The sequence below is a fragment of the Panulirus ornatus genome, chromosome 63 (assembly GCF_036320965.1).
Source record: "Panulirus ornatus isolate Po-2019 chromosome 63, ASM3632096v1, whole genome shotgun sequence".
In the NCBI taxonomy this organism is placed as follows: domain Eukaryota; kingdom Metazoa; phylum Arthropoda; class Malacostraca; order Decapoda; family Palinuridae; genus Panulirus; species Panulirus ornatus.
In genome coordinates, this window is record NC_092286.1 from 26,435,214 (window position 1) to 26,459,680 (window position 24,467).

Here is a 24,467-nt window from a genome sequence, read left to right on the forward strand (position 1 = left end):
GCACAGTACAACACAATGTAGTACAGTACAGTACAGTTTAGTACAGCACAGTGTAGTACAGTACAGTGTAGTACAGCACAGTACAGTACAGTGTAGTAAAGTACAGGTTAGTACAGTACAGTACAGTGTAGTACATTACAGCTTAGTACAGTACAGTGTAGTGCAGTACATTACAGAGTAGCACAGTACAGTAGTTTAGTACAGTACAGTGTAGTACAGTATAGTGTAGTGCAGTACAGTACAGATGAATACAGTAGTGTAGTACAGTACAGTTTAGTACTGTACAGTGTAGAACAGTACAGTGTAGTACAGTACAGTTTAGTACAGTACAGTGTAGTACAGTAGTGTAGTACAGTACAGTTTAGTACAGTGCAGTGTAGTACAGTACAGTACAGTGTAGTACGGTACAGTACAGTTTAGTACAGTACAGTGTAGCACAGTAGTGTAGTACAGTACAGTTTAGTGCAGTACAGTGTAGTACAGCAGTGTAGTACAGTACAGTTTAGTGCAGTACAGTGCAGTACAGTACAGTACAGTGTAGTACGGTACAGTACAGTTTAGTACAGAACAGTGTAGCACAGTAGTGTAGTACAGTACAGTTTAGTACAGTACAGTTTAGTACAGTACAGTACAGTTTAGTACAGTACAGTGTAGCACAGTACAGTACAGTTTAGTACAGTACAGTGTAGTACAGTACAGTTTAGTACAGTATAGTAGTGTAGTATAGTACAGTACAGTGCAGTACAGCAGAGTAGCACAGTACAGTAATGTGGTACAGTACTCACCTATTGTGGAACATAAACCGGACAGCCAACTCACCTGAAACAAAGGGAAACAATATCATAATGATGACAACAATGACAACATTGGTGACAACAATGATGACAACAATGATGACAACATTCATGACAACAATGATGACAACAATAATGACAACATTCATGACAACAATGGTGACAACAATGATGACAACATTCATGACAACAATGGTGACAACAATGATGACAACATTCATGACAACAATGATGACAACAATAATGACAACATTCATGACAACAATGGTGACAACAGTGATGACAACATTCATGACAACAATGATGACAACATTCATGACAACAATGATGACAACATTCATGACAACAATGATGACAACAATAATGACAACATTCATGACAACAATGGTGACAACAGTGATGACAACATTCATGACAACAATGATGACAACATTCATGACAACAATGGTGACAACAATGATGACAACATTCATGACAACAATGATGACAACAATAATGACAACATTCATGACAACAATGATGACAACATTCATGACAACAATGGTGACAACAATGATGACAACATTCATGACAACAATGATGACAACAATAATGACAACATTCATGACAACAATGGTGACAACAGTGATAACAACATTCATGACAACAATGATGACAACATTCATGATAACAATGATGACAACATTCATGACAACAATGATGACAACAATAGTGACAACATTCATGACAACAATGGTGACAACAGTGATGACAACATTCATGACAACAATGATGACAACAATGATGACAACATTCATGACAACATTCATGACAACAATGATGACAACATTCATGACAACAATGATGACAACAATTGTGACAACAATGATGACAACAATGATGATAATAATGGTGACAACAATGTGACAACTATGATAACAATGTGACAACAATGATGGCAACAATGATAACATTCATGACAACAATGATGACAACATTCATGACAACAATGATGACAACAATGATGACAACATTCATGACAACATTCATGACAACAATGATGACAACATTCATGACAACAATGATGACAACAATTGTGACAACAATGATGACAACAATGATGATAATAATGGTGACAACAATGTGACAACTATGATAACAATGTGACAACAATGATGGCAACAATGATAACATTCATGACAACAATGATGACAACATTCATGACAACAATAATGACAACAATGGTGACAACAATGATGAGAATATTAATGACAACAATGGTAACAACAATGATGGCAATGTTAATGACAACAATGGTAACAACAATGATGGCAATGTTAATGACAACAATGGTGACAATGTGACAACAATGATGACAAAGCCATGACCCATCATACTACCAGCCAGGTCATGTACCAGTGCTGGTCCAGCCAGGTCATGTACCAGTACTGGTCCAGCCTGGTCATGTACCAGTGCTGGTCCAGTCTGGTCATGTACCAGTACTGGTCCAGCCTGGTCATGTACCAGTACTGGTCCAGCCTGGTCATGTACCAGTACTGGTCCAGCCTGGTCATGTACCAGTACTGGTCCAGCCTGGTCATGTACCAGTACTGGTCCAGCCTGGTCATGTACCAGTACTGGTCCAGCCTGGTCATGTACCAGTACTGGTCCAGCCTGGTCATGTACCAGTACTGGTCCAGCCTGGTCATGTACCAGTACTGGTCCAGCCTGGTCATGTACCAGTACTGGTCCAGCCTGGTCATGTACCAGTACTGGTCCAGCCTGGTCATGTACCAGTACTGGTCCAGCCTGGTCATGTACCAGTACTGGTCCAGCCTGGTCATGTACCAGTACTGGTCCAGCCTGGTCATGTACCAGTACTGGTCCAGCCTGGTCATGTACCAGTACTGGTCCAGCCTGGTCATGTACCAGTACTGGTCCAGCCTGGTCATGTACCAGTACTGGTCCAGCCTGGTCATGTACCAGTACTGGTCCAGCCTGGTCATGTACCAGTACTGGTCCAGCCTGGTCATGTACCAGTACTGGTCCAGCCTGGTCATGTACCAGTACTGGTCCAGCCTGGTCATGTACCAGTACTGGTCCAGCCTGGTCATGTACCAGTACTGGTCCAGCCTGGTCATGTACCAGTACTGGTCCAGCCTGGTCATGTACCAGTACTGGTCCAGCCTGGTCATGTACCAGTACTGGTCCAGCCTGGTCATGTACCAGTACTGGTCCAGCCTGGTCATGTACCAGTACTGGTCCAGCCTGGTCATGTACCAGTACTGGTCCAGCCTGGTCATGTACCAGTACTGGTCCAGCCTGGTCATGTACCAGTACTGGTCCAGCCTGGTCATGTACCAGTACTGGTCCAGCCTGGTCATGTACCAGTACTGGTCCAGCCTGGTCATGTACCAGTACTGGTCCAGCCTGGTCATGTACCAGTACTGGTCCAGCCTGGTCATGTACCAGTACTGGTCCAGCCTGGTCATGTACCAGTACTGGTCCAGCCTGGTCATGTACCAGTACTGGTCCAGTCTGGTCACCTACCACAGTCGACCAGGCAGTCACCTACCACAGTCGACCAGGCAGTCACCTACCACAGTCGACCAGGCAGTCACCTACCAAAGTCGACCAGCCAGTCACCTACCACAGTCGACCAGGCAGTCACCTACCACAGTCGACCAGGCAGTCACCTACCACAGTCGACCAGGCAGTCACCTACCACAGTCGACCAGGCAGTCACCTACCAAAGTCGACCAGCCAGTCACCTACCACAGTCGACCAGGCAGTCACCTACCACAGTCGACCAGGCAGTCACCTACCACAGTCGACCAGGCAGTCACCTACCAAAGTCGACCAGCCAGTCACCTACCACAGTCGACCAGGCAGTCACCTACCACAGTCGACCAGGCAGTCACCTACCACAGTCGACCAGGCAGTCACCTACCAAAGTCGACCAGGCAGTCACCTTCCACAGTCGACCAGGCAGTCACCTACCACAGTCGACCAGGCAGTCACCTACCACAGTCGACCAGGCAGTCACCTACCACAGTCGACCAGCCAGTCACCTACCACAGTCGACTAGGCAGTCACCTTCCACAGTCGACCAGGCAGTCACCTACCACAGTCGACCAGGCAGTCACCTACCACAGTCGACCAGGCAGTCACCTACCACAGTCGACTAGGCAGTCACCTACCACAGTCGACCAGGCAGTCACCTACCACAGTCGACCAGGCAGTCACCTACCACAGTCGACCAGGCAGTCACCTACTACAGTCGACCAGGCAGTCACCTACCACAGTCGACCAGTCAGTCACCTACCACAGTCGACCAGCCAGTCACCTACCACAGTCGACCAGCCAGTCACCTACCACAGTCGACCAGGCAGTCACCTACCACAGTCGACCAGGCAGTCACCTACTACAGTCGACCAGGCAGTCACCTACCACAGTCGACCAGTCAGTCACCTACCACAGTCGACCAGCCAGTCACCTACCACAGTCGACCAGCCAGTCACCTACCACAGTCGACTAGGCAGTCACCTACCACAGTCGACCAGGCAGTCACCTACCACAGTCGACCAGTCAGTCACCTACCACAGTCGACCAGCCAGTCACCTACCACAGTCGACTAGGCAGTCACCTACCACAGTCGACCAGGCAGTCACCTACCACAGTCGACCAGACAGTCACCTACCACAGTCGACCAGGCAGTCACCTACCACAGTCGACCAGTCAGTCAGTCAGCTGGTCGTTCCTAATACTTGTGTGTGTGTGTGTGTGTGTGTGTGTGTGTATGATGAAACTTCCCACAGTTAGTGTTGCTAAGATGCGCATCCTTACGAAACATTGCTCCCGGCCAACACTGCCACCTCCCACTCCACCAGTCAGGATCATATATATCTATTTTCTATTTCTTTCATTATACTTAGTCGCCGTCTCCCGCGTTAGCGAGGTAGCGCAAGGAAACAGACGAAAGAATGGCCCAACCCACCCCCATACACATGTATATACACTGGGATGTTAATATTACATATGTATCACTGGCATGTTAATATTACATATGTATCACTGGGATGTTAATATCACATAGGCTAGGCTGGTCTACCTGTACCACCATATGTAACTATATATGTTATACATAAATGTTGTAAACATACACAAGTAAAACATTACCAATTACCGCGAGCAATGCTGTCACACCTGGCGAATGTTCTACATACATACATACATACATACATACATACATACATACATATATACATATCTACATAAATACCTACATACATACATACATACATACATATCTACATAAATACCTACATACATACATACATACATACATACATACATACATACATACATACATATATACATATCTACATAAATACCTACATACATACATACATACATACATACATACATACATACATACATATCTACATAAATACCTACATACATACATACATACATACATACATACATACATACATACATACATATATACATATCTACATAAATACCTACATACATACATACATACATACATACATACATACATACATACATACATACATACATACATATCTACATAAATACCTACATACATACATACATACATACATACATACATACATACATATATACATATCTACATAAATACCTACATACATACATACATACATACATACATACATACATACATACATACATACATACATATCTACATAAATACCTACATACATACATACATACATACATACATACATACATACATACATACATACATATATACATATCTACATAAATACCTACATACATACATACATACATACATACATACATACATACATACATATATACATATCTACATAAATACCTACCACAGTCGACCAGTCAGTCACCTACCACAGTCGACCAGGCAGTCACCTACCACAGTCGACCAGCCAGTCACCTACCACAGTCGACCAGTCAGTCACCTACCACAGTCGACCAGGCAGTCACCTACCACAGTCGACCATATATATACATACATATATACATATATATACATATATATACATATCTACATAAATACCTACATACATACATACATACATACATACATACATACATACATACATATCTACATAAATACCTACATACATACATACATACATACATACATACATACATACATACATATATACATATCTACATAAATACCTACATACATACATACATACATACATACATACATACATACATATCTACATAAATACCTACATACATACATACATACATACATACATACATACATACATATATACATATCTACATAAATACCTACATACATGCATACATACATACATACATACATACATACATATATACATATCTACATAAATACCTACACACATACATACATACATACATACATACATATATACATATCTACATAAATACCTACATACATACATACATACATACATACATACATATATACATATCTACATAAATACCTACATACATGCATACATACATACATACATACATACATACATACATACATACATATATACATATATACATATCTACATAAATACCTACATACATGCATACATACATACATACATACATACATACATACATAGATACATACATACATACATATATACATATCTACATAAATACCTACATACGCGCATACATACATACATACATGCATACATACATACATACATACATACATACATACATACATACATATCTACATAAATACCTACATACATACATACATACATACATATCTACATAAATACCTACATACATGCATACATACATACATACATACATACCTACATATATACATATCTACATAAATACCTACATACATGCATACATACATACATACATGCATACATACATACATACATACATACATACATACATAGTGAGGAAGGAGTCTTAGATACGTGAGTGACGTCACGGTCGTCAGTGCCGTACGTCTGGCAGCGGCGTCAGGGACACCATTACTAATAGTCTATGTCCACATACACACACACACACACACACACACACACACACACACACACACATATATATATATATATATATATATATATATATATATATATATATATATATATATATATATTTTTTTTTTTTTTTTTTTTTTTTTTATACTTTGTCGCTGTCTCCCGCGTTTGCGAGGTAGCGCAAGGAAACAGACGAAAGAAATGGCCCCCCCCCCCCCCCAGACACATGTACATACACACGTCCACACACGCAAATATACATACCTACACAGCTTTCCATGGTTTACCCCAGACGCTTCACATGCCTTGCTTCAATCCACTGACAGCACGTCAACCCCTGTATACCACATGACTCCAATTCACTCTATTTCTTGCCCTCCTTTCACCCTCCTGCATGTTCAGGCCCCGATCACACAAAATCTTTTTCACTCCATCTTTCCACCTCCAATTTGGTCTCCCTCTTCTCCTCGTTCCCTCCACCTCCGACACATATATCCTCTTGGTCAATCTCTCCTCACTCATTCTCTCCATGTGCCCAAACCATTTCAAAACACCCTCTTCTGCTCTCTCAACCACGCTCTTTTTATTTCCACACATCTCTCTTACCCTTACGTTACTTACTCGATCAAACCACCTCACACCACACATTGTCCTCAAACATCTCATTTCCAGCACATCCATCCTCCTGCTCCACACAACTCTATCCATAGCCCACGCCTCGCAACCATACAACATTGTTGGAACCACTATTCCTTCAAACATACCCATTTTTGCTTTCCGAGATAATGTTCTCGACTTCCACACATTTTTCAAGGCTCCCAAAATTTTCGCCCCCTCCCCCACCCTATGATCCACTTCCGCTTCCATGGTTCCATCCGCTGACAGATCCACTCCCAGATATCTAAAACACTTCACTTCCTCCAGTTTTTCTCCATTCAAACTCACCTCCCAATTGACTTGACCCTCACCCCTACTGTACCTAATAACCTTGCTCTTATTCACATTTACTCTCAACTTTCTTCTTCCACACACTTTACCAAACTCAGTCACCAGCTTCTGCAGTTTCTCACATGAATCAGCCACCAGCGCTGTATCATCAGCGAACAACAACTGACTCACTTCCCAAGCAAGGTGAGGCGCACTATATGTGATGTCATTATATGAGCCAGACAACTGTGATCACGTACATACACATCCTGGTTAAGGTTAATGCTGGTGTTTATATATACAATGTTTATAGTGATGACTGATGATGGTTGAGGTAATACCTGCCTCGCCCTGATACACATGACTCATACTGCCAATAACAACATACTGCCACCAGTCACGACCCAGGGGTCGTGACTGGTAGTATCTGGGACTGACTGGTGACCCCTGGGTCGTGACTGGTAGTATCTGGGTCTAACTGGTGACCCCTGGGTCGTGACTGGTAGTATCTGGGACTGACTGGTGACCCCTGGGTCGTGACTGGTAGTATCTGGGTCTGACTGGTGACCCCTGGGTCGTGACTGGTAGTATCTGGGACTGACTGGTGACCCCTGGGTCGTGACTGGTAGTATCTGGGTCTGACTGGTGACCCCTGGGTCGTGACTGGTGGTTTCTGGGTCTGACTGGTGACCCCTGGGTCGTGACTGGTGGTTTCTGGGTCTGACTGGTGACCCCTGGGTCGTGACTGGTAGTATCTGGGTCTGACTGGTGACCCCTGGGTCGTGACTGTTAGTATCTGGGTCTGACTGGTGACCCCTGGGTCGTGACTGGTAGTATCTGGGACTGACTGGTGACCCCTGGGTCGTGACTGGTAGTATCTGGGTCTGACTGGTGACCCCTGGGTCGTGACTGGTAGTATCTGGGTCTGACTGGTGACCCCTGGGTCGTGACTGGTGGTTTCTGGGTCTGACTGGTGACCCCTGGGTCGTGACTGGTGGTTTCTGGGTCTGACTGGTGACCCCTGGGTCGTGACTGGTAGTATCTGGGTCTGACTGGTGACCCCTGGGTCGTGACTGGTGGTTTCTGGGACTGACTGGTGACCCCTGGGTCGTGACTGTTAGTATCTGGGTCTGACTGGTGACCCCTGGGTCGTGACTGGTAGTATCTGGGTCTGACTGGTGACCCCTGGGTCGTGACTGGTAGTATCTGGGTCTGACTGGTGACCCCTGGGTCGTGACTGTTAGTATCTGGGTCTGACTGGTGACCCCTGGGTCGTGACTGGTGGTTTCTGGGTCTGACTGGTGACCCCTGGGTCGTGACTGGTGGTTTCTGGGTCTGACTGGTGACCCCTGGGTCGTGACTGGTAGTATCTGGGTCTGACTGGTGACCCCTGGGTCGTGACTGGTAGTATCTGGGTCTGACTGGTGACCCCTGGGTCGTGACTGGTGGTTTCTGGGACTGACTGGTGACCCCTGGGTCGTGACTGTTAGTATCTGGGTCTGACTGGTGACCCCTGGGTCGTGACTGGTGGTTTCTGGGACTGACTGGTGACCCCTGGGTCGTGACTGTTAGTATCTGGGTCTGACTGGTGACCCCTGGGTCGTGACTGGTAGTATCTGGGTCTGACTGGTGACCCCTGGGTCGTGACTGGTAGTATCTGGGTCTGACTGGTGACCCCTGGGTCGTGACTGTTAGTATCTGGGTCTGACTGGTGACCCCTGGGTCGTGACTGGTGGTTTCTGGGTCTGACTGGTGACCCCTGGGTCGTGACTGGTGGTTTCTGGGTCTGACTGGTGACCCCTGGGTCGTGACTGGTAGTATCTGGGTCTGACTGGTGACCCCTGGGTCGTGACTGGTGGTTTCTGGGACTGACTGGTGACCCCTGGGTCGTGACTGTTAGTATCTGGGTCTGACTGGTGACCCCTAGGTCGTGACTGTTAGTATCTGGGACTGACTGGTGACCCCTGGGTCGTGACTGGTAGTATCTGGGTCTGACTGGTGACCCCTGGGTCGTGACTGTTAGTATCTGGGACTGACTGGTGACCCCTGGGTCGTGACTGGTAGTATCTGGGTCTGACTGGTGACCCCTGGGTCGTGACTGGTGGTTTCTGGGACTGACTGGTGACCCCTGGGTCGTGACTGTTAGTATCTGGGTCTGACCTGGTGGACCCTGGGTCGTGACTGGTAGTATCTGGGTCTGACTGGTGACCCCTGGGTCGTGACTGGTGGTATCTGGGTCTGACTGGTGACCCCTGGGTCGTGACTGTTAGTATCTGGGTCTGACTGGTGACCCCTGGGTCGTGACTGTTAGTATCTGGGTCTGACTGGTGACCCCTGGGTCCGTGACTGTTAATATCTGGGTCTGACTGGTGGACCCCTGGGTCGTGACTGGTAGTATCTGGGTCTGACTGGTGACCCCTGGGTCGTGACTGGTAGTATCTGGGTCTGACTGGTGACCCCTGGGTCGTGATTGTTAGTATCTGGGTCGGACTGGTGACCCCTGGGTCGTGACTGGTAGTATCTGGGTCGGACTGGTGACCCCTGGGTCGTGACTGGTAGTATCTGGGTCTGACTGGTGACCCCTGGGTCGTGACTGGTAGTATCTGGGTCTGACTGGTGACCCCTGGGTCGTGACTGTTAGTATCTGGGTCTGACTGGTGACCCCTGGGTCGTGACTGGTAGTATCTGGGTCTGACTGGTGACCCCTGGGTCGTGACTGGTGGTATCTGGGTCTGACTGGTGACCCCTGGGTCGTGACTGTTAGTATCTGGGTCTGACTGGTGACCCCTGGGTCGTGACTGTTAGTATCTGGGTCTGACTGGTGACCCCTGGGTCGTGACTGTTAATATCTGGGTCTGACTGGTGACCCCTGGGTCGTGACTGGTAGTATCTGGGTCTGACTGGTGACCCCTGGGTCGTGACTGGTAGTATCTGGGTCTGACTGGTGACCCCTGGGTCGTGATTGTTAGTATCTGGGTCTGACTGGTGACCCCTGGGTCGTGACTGGTAGTATCTGGGTCTGACTGGTGACCCCTGGGTCGTGACTGGTGGTTTCTGGGTCTGACTGGTGACCCCTGGGTCGTGACTGGTGGTTTCTGGGTCTGACTGGTGACCCCTGGGTCGTAACTGTTAGTATCTGGGTCTGACTGGTGACCCCTGGGTCGTGACTGGTAGTATCTGTGTCTGACTGGTGACCCCTGGGTCGTGACTGGTAGTATCTGGGTCTGACTGGTGACCCCTGGGTCGTGACTGGTAGTATCTGTGTCTGACTGGTGACCCCTGGGTCGTGACTGGTAGTATCTGGGACTGACTGGTGACCCCTGGGTCGTGACTGGTAGTATCTGTGTCTGACTGGTGACCCCTGGGTCGTGACTGGTAGTATCTGGGACTGACTGGTGACCCCTGGGTCGTGACTGGTAGTATCTGGGTCTGACTGGTGACCCCTGGGTCGTGACTGGTGGTTTCTGGGTCTGACTGGTGACCCCTGGGTCGTGACTGGTAGTATCTGTGTCTGACTGGTGACCCCTGGGTCGTGACTGGTAGTATCTGGGACTGACTGGTGACCCCTGGGTCGTGACTGGTAGTATCTGGGTCTGACTGGTGACCCCTGGGTCGTGACTGGTAGTATCTGGGACTGACTGGTGACCCCTGGGTCGTGACTGGTAGTATCTGGGTCTGACTGGTGACCCCTGGGTCGTGACTGGTGGTTTCTGGGTCTGACTGGTGACCCCTGGGTCGTGACTGGTAGTATCTGTGTCTGACTGGTGACCCCTGGGTCGTGACTGGTAGTATCTGGGACTGACTGGTGACCCCTGGGTCGTGACTGGTAGTATCTGGGTCTGACTGGTGACCCCTGGGTCGTGACTGGTAGTATCTGGGACTGACTGGTGACCCCTGGGTCGTGACTGGTGACGTGGTTGGCACCATCGTGAGCCGGGTGGTTGTGGCTATGAGGGGAGGGGGGGGGCTGGCACCAGCCACGCTGACGCTCTGGGTATTTCTGGCTGGATCACAACCCCCCACCCCCCACCCCCACCCCCCACACCTCCACCCCCACCCCACACCCCTAGCTGTATCTACAGTCAGACGTCAGCCGCTGCCTGACCTGGTGTGTACCACAGGCAGGCCCTAGTGTTCATCTCATGTTCTCTGATCAGTTATTCTTACGTGTTCAAATGTTCTTGTTGGTTAAGTTCTTTAGCTGATGTGTCCGTCATGTTCTCCGATCTATGTTATGTTCTCTAGCTGATGTGTTATGTTCTCTAGCTGATGTGTTATGTTCTCTAGCTGATGTGTTGTGTTCTCTGGCTGATGTGTTATATTCTCTGGCTGATGTGTTGTGTTCTCTAGCTGATGTGTTATGTTCTCTGGCTGATGTTATGTTCTCTAGCTGATGTGTTATGTTCTCTGGCTGATGTGTTCTCTAGCTGATGTGTTGTGTTCTCTAGCTGATGTGTTATGTTCTCTAGCTGATGTGTTGTGTTCTCTAGCTGATGTGTTATGTTCTCTGGCTGATGTGTTATGTTCTCTGGCTGATGTGTTATGTTCTCTAGCTGATGTGTTATGTTCTCTGGCTGATGTGTTGTGTTCTCTAGCTGATGTGTTATGTTCTCTGGCTGATGTGTTGTGTTCTCTGGTTGTTGTCAGCCATGGTAGGTACTGTTGTCAGCCATGGTAGGTACTGTTGTCAGGCATGGTAGGTACTGTTGTCAGCCATGGTACGTACTGTTGTCAGCCATGGTAGGTACTGTTGTCAGCCATGGTACGTACTGTTGTCAGCCATGGTAGGTACTGTTGTCAGCCATGGTACGTACTGTTGTCAGCCATGGTAGGTACTGTTGTCAGCCATGGTAGGTACTGTTGTCAGCCATGGTACGTACTGTTGTCAGCCATGGTAGGTACTGTTGTCAGCCATGGTAGGTACTGTTGTCAGCCATGGTAGGTACTGTTGTCAGCCATGGTAGGTACTGTTGTCAGGAGTGGTACGTACAGATGGTCAGGGTTGCCACCTCAGTACACAACCTCCCGCCTCCAACATGAGCCGGTTGTAAGTAAGTGATAACCAAGTCTGTGTTGTGGACAACACTACAAGGGGGGAGAGGGGTCCGTATGTAGGGGTTGAGGGGGGGTGGTCTTCGTGCAGTGGTGGTCTGCGTGCAGTGGTCTGTGGGTCATCTTGGGTCACAGTCAACCACTGGTGTGTCTGGAACTTGTTGTTGTTGTTGTGCGTGTGAAGCAACATGACCCACAGTTGGCATCATACATCAGGCTGGCCCACTGTAGTGACCAGGTGTATACATCAGGCTAGCCCATTGTAGTGACCAGGTGTATACATCAGGCTAGCCCACTGTAGTGACCAGGTGTATACATCAGGCTAGCCCACTGTAGTGACCAGGTGTATACATCAGGCTGGCCCACTGTAGTGACCAGGTGTATACATCAGGCTGGCCCACTGTAGTGACCAGGTGCATACATCAGGCTAGCCCACTGTAGTGACCAGGTGTATACATCAGGCTAGTCCACTGTAGTGACCAGGTGTATACATCAGGCTAGCCCACTGTAGTGACCAGGTGTATACATCAGGCTGGCCCACTGTAGTGACCAGGTGCATACATCAGGCTGGCCCACTGTAGTGACCAGGTGCATACATCAGGCTGGCCCACTGTAGTGACCAGGTGTATACATTAGGACGTACACAGTGTATACATTAGTAGGTACACACAGTGTGTCATTAGTAGGTACACACAGTGTGTCATTAGTAGGTACACACAGTGTGTCATTAGTAGATACACACAGTGTGTCATTAGTAGGTACACACAGTGTGTCATTAGTAGGTACACACAGTGTGTCATTAGTAGGTACACACAGTGTGTCATTAGTAGGTACACACAGTGTGTCAGTAGGTACACACAGTGTGTCATTAGTAGGTACACACAGTGTGTCAGTAGGTACACACAGTGTGTCATTAGTAGGTACACACAGTGTGTCAGTAGGTACACACAGTGTGTCATTAGTAGGTACACACAGTGTGTCATTAGTAGGTACACACAGTGTGTCATTAGTAGGTACACACAGTGTGTCGTTATTAGTATGAAGTAGTTCATCCATTGGACACAGGAAAGAAAATGTAGTTGTGGGAAAATGATTGATACATGAAAGTGTCATCCAACACCAGAGCAACACATGAGACCCAGAACTTGAGATGAACAGTTTAATTGCAATAATGTTCTTCACGTGAACGTTATAATGTAAGGAAGAACATGGTGTCATTGGCAGTCCTGCCAACACTGATGATGGTTGGGAAAGGTTGGCACAAGTCCGAGGTTGGCACAGGTTCCTGTCATGTGAGAGACGACACCTCAATATGGATGACTCTTATGTTAAGATGTGAGACGAGACACGTCCCTCCTCCATGTGATGATGATGGTGGCATCATCCATGTGATGATGATGGTAGCATCATCCATGTGATGATGATGGTAGCATCATCCATGTGATGATGATGGTAGCATCATCCATGTGATGATGATGGTAGCATCATCCATGTGATGATGATGGTAGCATCATCCATGTGATGATGATGGTAGCATCATCCATGTGATGATGATGGTAGCATCATCCATGTGATGATGATGGTAGCATCATCCATGTGATGATGATGGTAGCATCATCCATGTGATGATGATGGTGGCATCATCCATGTGATGATGATGGTAGCATCATCCATGTGATGATGATGGTGGCATCATCCATGTGATGATGATGGTAGCATCACCCATGTGATGATGATGGTAGCACCATCCATGTGATGATGATGGTAGCATCATCCATGTGATGATGATGGTGGTATCATCCATGTGATGATGGTGGTGGCATCATCCATGTGATGATGATGGTAGCATCATCCATGTGATGATGATGGTAGCATCATCCATGTGATGATGATGGTAGCATCATCCATGTGATGATGATGGTGGCATCATCCATGTGATGATGATGGTAGCATCATCCATGTAATGATGATGGTGGCATCATCCATGTGATGATGATGGTAGCATCACCCATGTGATGATGATGGTAGCATCATCCATGTGATGATGATGGTAGCATCATCCATGTGATGATGATGGTGGTATCATCCATGTGATGATAGTGGTGGCATCATCCATGTGATGATGATGGTAGCATCATCCATGTGATGATGATGGTAGCATCATCCATGTGATGATGATGGTAGCATCATCCATGTGATGATGATGGTGGCATCATCCATGTGATGATGATGGTAGCATCATCCATGTGATGATGGTGGTGGCATCATCCATGTGATGATGAAGGTGGCATCATCCATGTGATGGTGGTGGCATCATCCATGTGATGATGATGGTAGCATCATCCATGTGATGATGATGGTAGCATCATCCATGTGATGATGATGGTGGTATCATCCATGTGATGATGGTGGTGGCATCATCCATGTGATGATGATGGTAGCATCATCCATGTGATGATGATGGTAGCATCATCCATGTGATGATGATGGTGGCATCATCCATGTGATGATGATGGTAGCATCATCCATGTGATGATGATGATGGCATCATCCATGTGTGGGAAAGATGAGGATCACAAGTGATGATGTATATGTGTGGGAGACAGTAAGATGTAGCAGTACACATGTTGGGTAATGTGGGGCGGCTGATGTACATGTGGGGAGGTGGGCAGGATACAATGGTGGGGCCAGACTGACGCTACGCTACACTGGGGAAGACGCTATGCTTCGCTGGGGAAGACGCTATGCTTCGCTGGCGAAGACGCTACGCTTCGCTGGCGAAGACGCTATGCTTCGCTGGGGAAGACGCTATGCTTGGCTGGGGAAGACGCTATGCTACACTGGGGAAGACGCTATGCTTGGCTGGGGAAGACGCTATGCTACACTGGGGAAGACGCTATGCTTCGCTGGGGAAGACGCTATGCTTCGCTGGGGAAGACGCTACGCTACACTGGGGAAGACGCTATGCTTCGCTGGGGAAGACGCTATGCTACACTGGGGAAGACGCTATGCTTCGCTGGGGAAGACGCTATGCTACACTGGGGAAGACGCTATGCTACACTGGGGAAGACGCTATGCTACACTGGGGAAGACGCTATGCTTCGCTGGGGAAGACGCTATGCTACACTGGGGAAGACGCTATGCTTCGCTGGGGAAGACGCTATGCTACACTGGGGAAGACGCTATGCTACACTGGGAAGACGCTATGCTTCGCTGGGGAAGACGCTATGCTACACTGGGGAAGACGCTATGCTTCGCTGGGGAAGACGCTATGCTACACTGGGGAAGACGCTATGCTTCGCTGGGGAAGACGCTATGCTACACTGGGGAAGACGCTATGCTACACTGGGGAAGACTCTATGCTACACTGGGGAAGACCCTATGCTACATTGGGGAAGACGCTATGCTACACTGGGGAGGAGGTGTTGCTACGCTAGGGAAGACGCTATGCTTCGCTGGGGAAGACGCTATGCTACACTGGGGAAGACGCTATGCTACATTGGGGAAGACGCTATGTTACACTGGGGAAGACGCTATGCTACACTGGGGAAGACGCTATGCTACACTGGGGAAGACGCTATGCTACATTGGGGAAGACGCTATGCTACACTGGGGAGGAGGTGTTGCTACGCTAGGGAAGACGCTATGCTTCGCTGGGGAAGACGCTACGCTACACTGGGGAAGACGCTATGCATCGCTGGGGAAGACGCTATGCTTCGCTGGGGAAGACGCTATGCTTCGCTGGGGAAGACGCTATGCATCGCTGGGGAAGACGCTATGCTTCGCTGGGGAAGACGCTATGCTTCGCTGGGGAAGACGCTATGCTACACTGGGGAAGACGCTATGCTACCCTGGGGAGGAGGTGGGGTCAGTGTGGGTGTGGGGGATTACTGATGTTCAATATGATGCATGACACATGGCTGAGCAGGACTGGTGTCTCCCTCCACTTGTTGTGACCACGTCACATGTTGTGACTATATATATCTTACAACAACTACAACATCATCACTATCTTACCTACAACCACCACAACCCCACACATCATCACCATCACTATCTTACCTACAACCACCACAACCACACACAACATCACCATCACTATCTTACCTACAACCACCACAACCACAACCTCACATATCATCACCATCACTATCTTACCTACAACCACCACAACCACACACAACCCGGGTTACCTGGCGCGCACATGTTATAAATAATTGATATTAACAGTAAATGTGTGGGGGTTATAACTGTTGTGAGACTGACCTGTGTGGGCGAGGGTGACAACACTACACAATGTGTGGGGTTATAATAACAGTTGTGAGACTGACCTGTGTGGGTGAGGGTAACAACACTACACAATGTGTGGGGTTATAATAACAGTTGTGAGACTGACCTGTGTGGGTGAGGGTAACAACACTACACAATGTGTGGGGTTATAATAACAGTTGTGAGACTGACCTGTGTGGGGTTATAATAACAGTTGTGAGACTGACCTGTGTGGGTGAGGGTAACAACACTACACAATGTGTGGGGTTATAATAACAGTTGTGAGACTGACCTGTGTGGGTGAGGGTAACAACACTACACAATGTGTGGGGTTATAATAACAGTTGTGAGACTGACCTGTGTGGGTGAGGGTAACAACACTACACAATGTGTGGGGTTATAATAACAGTTGTGAGACTGACCTGTGTGGGTGAGGGTAACAACACTACACAATGTGTGGGGTTATAATAACAGTTGTGAGACTGACCTGTGTGGGTGAGGGTAACAACACTACACAATGTGTGGGGTTATAATAACAGTTGTGAGACTGACCTGTGTGGGTGAGGGTAACAACACTACACAATGTGTGGGGTTATAATAACAGTTGTGAGACTGACCTGTGTGGGGTTATAATAACAGTTGTGAGACTGACCTGTGTGGGTGAGGGTAACAACACTACACAATGTGTGGGGTTATAATAACAGTTGTGAGACTGACCTGTGTGGGTGAGGGTAACAACACTACACAATGTGTGGGGTTATAATAACAGTTGTGAGACTGACCTGTGTGGGTGAGGGTAACAACACTACACAATGTGTGGGGTTATAATAACAGTTGTGAGACTGACCTGTGTGGGGTTATAATAACAGTTGTGAGACTGACCTGTGTGGGTGAGGGTAACAACACTACACAATGTGTGGGGTTATAATAACAGTTGTGAGACTGACCTGTGTGGGTGAGGGTAACAACACTACACAATGTGTGGGGGTTATAATAACAGTTGTGAGACTGACCTGTGTGGGTGAGGGTAACAACACTACACAATGTGTGGGGTTATAATAACAGTTGTGAGACTGACCTGGTTGGGGGTTGAGGGTAACAACACTACACATGTGTGGGTGTTTTAATAACCGTTTGAGACTGACCTGTGTGGGTGAGGGTAACAACACTACACAATGTGTGGGGTTATAATAACAGTTGTGAGACTGACCTGTGTGGGTGAGGGTAACAACACTACACAATGTGTGGGGTTATAATAACAGTTGTGAGACTGACCTGTGTGGGTGAGGGTAACAACACTACACAATGTGTGGGGTTATAATAACAGTTGTGAGACTGACCTGTGTGGGTGAGGGTAACAACACTACACAATGTGTGGGGTTATAATAACAGTTGTGAGACTGACCTGTGTGGGTGAGGGTAACAACACTACACAATGTGTGGGGTTATAATAACAGTTGTGAGACTGACCTGTGTGGGGTTATAATAACAGTTGTGAGACTGACCTGTGTGGGGTTATAATAACAGTTGTGAGACTGACCTGTGTGGGGTTATAATAACAGTTGTGAGACTGACCTGTGTGGGTGAGGGTAACAACACTACACAATGTGTGGGGTTATAATAACAGTTGTGAGACTGACCTGTGTGGGTGAGGGTAACAACACTACACAATGTGTGGGGTTATAATAAACAGTTGTGAGACTGACCTGTGTGGAGTGAGGGTAACAACACTACACAATGTGTGGGGTTATAATAACAGTTGCGAGACTGACCTGTGTGGGTGAGGGTAACAACACTACACAATGTGTGGGGTTATAATAACAGTTGTGAGACTGACCTGTGTGGTGAGGGTAACAACACTACACAATGTGTGGGGTTATAATACAGTTGTGAGACTGACCTGTGTGGGTGAGGGTAACAACACTACACAATGTGTGGGGTTATAATAACAGTTGTGAGACTGACCTGTGTGGGTGAGGGTAACAACACTACACAATGTGTGGGGTTATAATAACAGTTGTGAGACTGACCTGTGTGGGTGAGGGTAACAACACTACACAATGTGTGGGGTTATAATAACAGTTGTGAGACTGACCTGTGTGGGTGAGGGTAACAACACTACACAATGTGTGGGGTTATAATAACAGTTGTGAGACTGACCTGTGTGGGTGAGGGTAACAACACTACACAATGTGTGGGGTTATAATAACAGTTGTGAGACTGACCTGTGTGGGTGAGGGTAACAACACTACACAATGTGTGGGGTTATAATAACAGATGTGAGACTGACCTGTGTGGGTTGAGGGTAACAACACTACACAATGTGTGGGGTTATAATAACAGTTGTGAGACTGACCTGTGTGGGTGAGGGTAACAACACTACACAATGTGTAGGGGTTATAATAACAGTTGTGAGACTGACCTGTGTGGGTGAGGGTAACAACACTACACAATGTGTGGGGTTATAATAACAGTTGTGAGACTGACCTGTGTGGGTGAGGGTAACAACACTACACAATGTGTGGGGTTATAATAACAGTTGTGAGACTGACCTGTGTGGGTGAGGGTAACAACACTACACAATGTGTGGGGTTATAATAACAGTTGTGAGACTGACCTGTGTGGGGTTATAATAACAGTTGTGAGACTGACCTGTGTGGGTGAGGGTAACAACACTACACAATGTGTGGGGTTATAATAACAGTTGTGAGACTGACCTGTGTGGGTGAGGGTAACAACACTACACAATGTGTGGGGTTATAATAACAGTTGTGAGACTGACCTGTGTGGGTGAAGGTGAGGGCAGTAGTGTGGCGGAACGTATAGTCGAGAGCAGCGTCCAGATCCTTACTGTAGAACACCCTTACGACCAGCAGCCAGCCCGTCGTACGTCGTACAACACGACACTGATCCATGATCACCTCCACAACCTCCACAACCTCCACCTAGTGTGGTTCGTCAGCCACTCCTGCCTGAGTCATGACGCGTGAACCACCAGTCTTGGGCCTGACTCACCACACAAGTCGATCACAACACCAATCACTTAGTAAGTTAACGATCGTTAAGTAAGTTAACGATCGTTAAGTTTAATAAGTTAACGATCGTTAAGTTGGGCAGATGGTGTGGGTGTGCAGATGGTGGAGGCAGAGCAGCCACACCAGTGGACGCTGCAGATGGTGACCTCCTGTGTGGACGCGTCGTGCTCCAGCCACCTCCACCACCACACTGAGCACAGTAACCAACCACACGCCTGGCGCCACACCTCTCCACCAATCACCACCACCAACTCCGTCCTGGCGCCACACCTCTCCACCAATCACCACCATCAACTCCCATCCTCACTCTACCTTCCTTCTACATAATATTTACCACCGTAATACCTCAAACATTTACCACACTACACACACACACACACCCATATATATATATATATATATATATATATATATATATATATATATATATATATATATATATATATATATATATATATATATATTTTTTTTTTTTTTTCATACTATTTGCCATTTCCCGCATTAGCGAGGTAGCGTTAAGAACAGAGAACTGGGCCTTAGAGGGAATATCCTCACCTGACCCCCTTCTCTGTTCCTTCTTTTGGAAAATTAAAAAAAAAAAAAAAAAAGAAAGGGGAGGATTTCCAGCCACCCGCTCCCTCCCCTTTTAGTCGCCTTCTACGACACGCAGGGAATACTTGGGAAGTATTCTTTCTCCCCTATCCCCAGGGATAAGGGGAAAATATATATATATATATATATATATATATATATATATATATATATATATATATATATATATATATATATATATATATATATATATATATATATATATTGGTTCTCAGTGAATGTAGGTTTGTGGCAGGGGTGTGTGATGTCTCCATGGTTGTTTAATTTGTTTATGGATGGGGTTGTTAGGGAGGTGAATGCAAGAGTTTTGGAAAGAGGGGCAAGTATGAAGTCTGTTGTGAATGAGAGCTTGGGAAGTGAGTCAGTTGTTGTTCACTGATGATACAGCGCTGGTGGCTGATTCATGTGAGAAACTGCAGAAGCTGGTGACTGAGTTTGGTAAAGTGTGTGAAAGAAGAAAGTTGAGAGTAAATGTGAATAAGAGCAAGGTTATTAGGTACAGTAGGGTTGAGGGCCAAGTCAATTGGGAGGTAAGTTTGAATGGAGAAAAACTGGAGGAAGTGAAGTGTTTTAGATATCTGGGAGTGGATCTGGCAGCGGATGGAACCATGGAAGCGGAAGTGAATCAAAGGGTGGGGGAGGGGGCGAAAGTTCTGGGAGCCTTGAAGAATGTGTGGAAGTCGAGAACATTATCTCGGAAAGCAAAAATGGGTATGTTTGAAGGAATAGTGGTTCCAACAATGTTGTATGGTTGCGAGGCGTGGGCTATGGATAGAGTTGTGTGGAGCAGGAGGATGGATGTGCTGGAAATGAGATGTTTGAGGACAATGTGTGGTGTGAGGTGGTTTGATCGAGTAAGTAACGTAAGGGTGAGAGAGATGTGTGGAAATAAAAAGAGCGTGGTTGAGAGAGCAGAAGAGGGTGTTTTGAAATGGTTTGGTCACATGGAGAGAATGAGTGAGGAAAGATTGACCAAGAGGATATATGTGTCGGAGGTGGAGAAGTGGGAGACCAAATTGGAGGTGAAAAGACGGAGTGAAAAAGATTTTGAGTGATCGGGGCCTGAACAAGCAGGAGGGTGAAAGGCGTGCAAGGAATAGAGTGAATTGGAACGATGTGGTATACCGGGGCTGACGTGCTGTCAATGGATTGAACCAGGGCATGTGAAGCGTCTGGGGTAAATCATGGAAAGTTGTGTGGGGCCTGGATGTGGAAAGGGAGCTGTGGTTTCGGTGCATTATTACATGACAACTAGAGACTGAGTGTGAACGAATGTGGCCTTTGTTGTCTTTTCCTAGCGCTACCTCGCACATAAATATAGTATAAGAACGAGACAAGAATCCAATGCCTTGTTTAATCATGTTAAAAACTATGATCATTGTATTGACTGGAGTAATGCCATCTCAGTTATTAACTCTAACTGTGGGCTGCCACTGGTGGTCATGGGTTAGCCAGGTGTGGGCTGTCACTGGTGGTCATGGGTTAGCCAGGTGTGGGCTGCCACTGGTGGTCATGGGTTAGCCAGGTGTGGGCTGCCACTGGTGGTCATGGGTTAGCCAGGTGTGGGCTGTCACTGGTGGTCATGGGTTAGCCAGGTGTGGGCTGCCACTGGTGGTCATGGGTTAGCCAGATGTGGGCTGCCACTGGTGGTCATGGGTTAGCCAGGTGTGGGCTGCCACTGGTGGTCATGGGTTAGCCAGGTGTGGGCTGTCACTGGTGGTCATGGGTTAGCCAGGTGTGGGCTGCCACTGGTGGTCATGGGTTAGCCAGGTGTGGGCTGCCACTGGTGGTCATGGGTTAGCCAGGTGTGGGCTGCCACTGGTGGTCATGGGTTAGCCAGGTGTGGGCTGCCACTGGTGGTCATGGGTTAGCCAGGTGTGGGCTGTCACTGGTGGTCATGGGTTAGCCAGGTGTGGGCTGCCACTAGTAATGACCCAGTACATGATGATCTAGACTGATATAATGACCCAGTACATCATGATCTAGACTGATATAATGACCCAGTACATGATGATCTAGACTGATATAATGACCCAGTACATCATGATCTAGACTGATATAATGACCCAGTACATGATGATCTAGACTGATATAATGACCCAGTACATGATGATCTAGACTGATATAATGACCCAGTACATCATGATCTAGACTGATATAATGACCCAGTACATGATGATCTAGACTGATATAATGACCCAGTACATGATGATCTAGACTGATATAATGACCCAGTACATCATGATCTAGACTGATATAATGACCCAGTACATGATGATCTAGACTGATATAATGACCCAGTACATCATGATCTAGACTGATATAATGACCCAGTACATGATGATCTAGACTGATATAATGACCCAGTACATCATGATCTAGACTGATATAATGACCCAGTACATGATGATCTAGACTGATATAATGACCCAGTACATCATGACCTAGACTGATATAATGACCCAGTACATGATGATCTAGACTGATATAATGACCCAGTACATGATGATCTAGACATATAATGACCCAGTACATGATGATCTAGACTGATATAATGACCCAGTACATGATGATCTAGACTGATATAATGACCCAGTACATGATGATCTAGACTGATATAATGACCCAGTACATGATGATCTAGACTGATATAATGACCCAGTACATCATGATCTAGACTGATATAATGACCCAGTACATCATGATCTAGACTGATATAATGACCCAGTACATGATGATCTAGACTGATATAATGACCCAGTACATCATGATCTAGACTGATATAATGACCCAGTACATCATGATCTAGACTGATATAATGACCCCGTACATGATGATCTAGACTGATATAATGACCCAGTACATGATGATCTAGACTGATATAATGACCCAGTACATCATGATCTAGACTGATATAATGACCCAGTACATCATGATCTAGACTGATATAATGACCCAGTACATCATGATCTAGACTGATATAATGACCCAGTACATCATGATCTAGACTGATATAATGACCCAGTACATCATGATCTAGACTGATATAATGACCCAGTACATGATGATCTAGACTGATATAATGACCCAGTACATGATGATCTAGACTGATATAATGACCCAGTACATCATGATCTAGACTGATATAATGACCCAGTACATCATGATCTAGACTGATATAATGACCCAGTACATCATGATCTAGACTGATATAATGACCCAGTACATCATGATGTAGACTGATATAATGACCCAGTGCATCATGATCTAGACTGATATAATGACCCAGTACATGATGATCTAGACTGATATAATGACCCAGTACATGATGATGTAGACTGATATAATGACCCAGTACATCATGATCTAGACTGATATAATGACCCAGTACATGATGATCTAGACTGATATAATGACCCAGTACATCATGATCTAGACTGATATAATGACCCAGTACATCATGATCTAGACTGATATAATGACCCAGTACATCATGATCTAGACTGATATAATGACCCAGTACATCATGATCTAGACTGATATAATGACCCAGTACATGATGATCTAGACTGATATAATGACCCAGTACATCATGATCTAGACTGATATAATGACCCAGTACATCATGATGTAGACTGATATAATGACCCAGTACATGATGATCTAGACTGATATAATGACCCAGTACATGATGATCTAGACTGATATAATGACCCAGTACATCAATTGGTCATACATCTCCTCTCATACATAACGTACATGACCCAGATTGTGTTGTG

General features: G+C 46.3%; 1 protein-coding gene across 2 annotated transcripts in view; it reads right to left on the reverse strand.

Annotated features, from left to right (window-relative positions):
- Positions 1-20,281, reverse strand: part of LOC139745940 (uncharacterized) — a 226,610-nt gene extending 206,329 nt beyond the window's left edge. Inside the window, exon 1 of one of the 2 annotated variants that reach the window (XM_071656637.1) lies at positions 19,824-20,281. In XM_071656637.1, coding sequence (XP_071512738.1) covers positions 19,824-19,956 — 133 coding nt within the window. In that variant the 5' untranslated portion in view covers positions 19,957-20,281. The remainder of the gene's footprint in view (positions 1-19,823) is intronic. The other variant, XM_071656638.1, reaches the window with a different exon arrangement.
- Between the last annotated feature and the right edge of the window lie 4,186 nt (positions 20,282-24,467).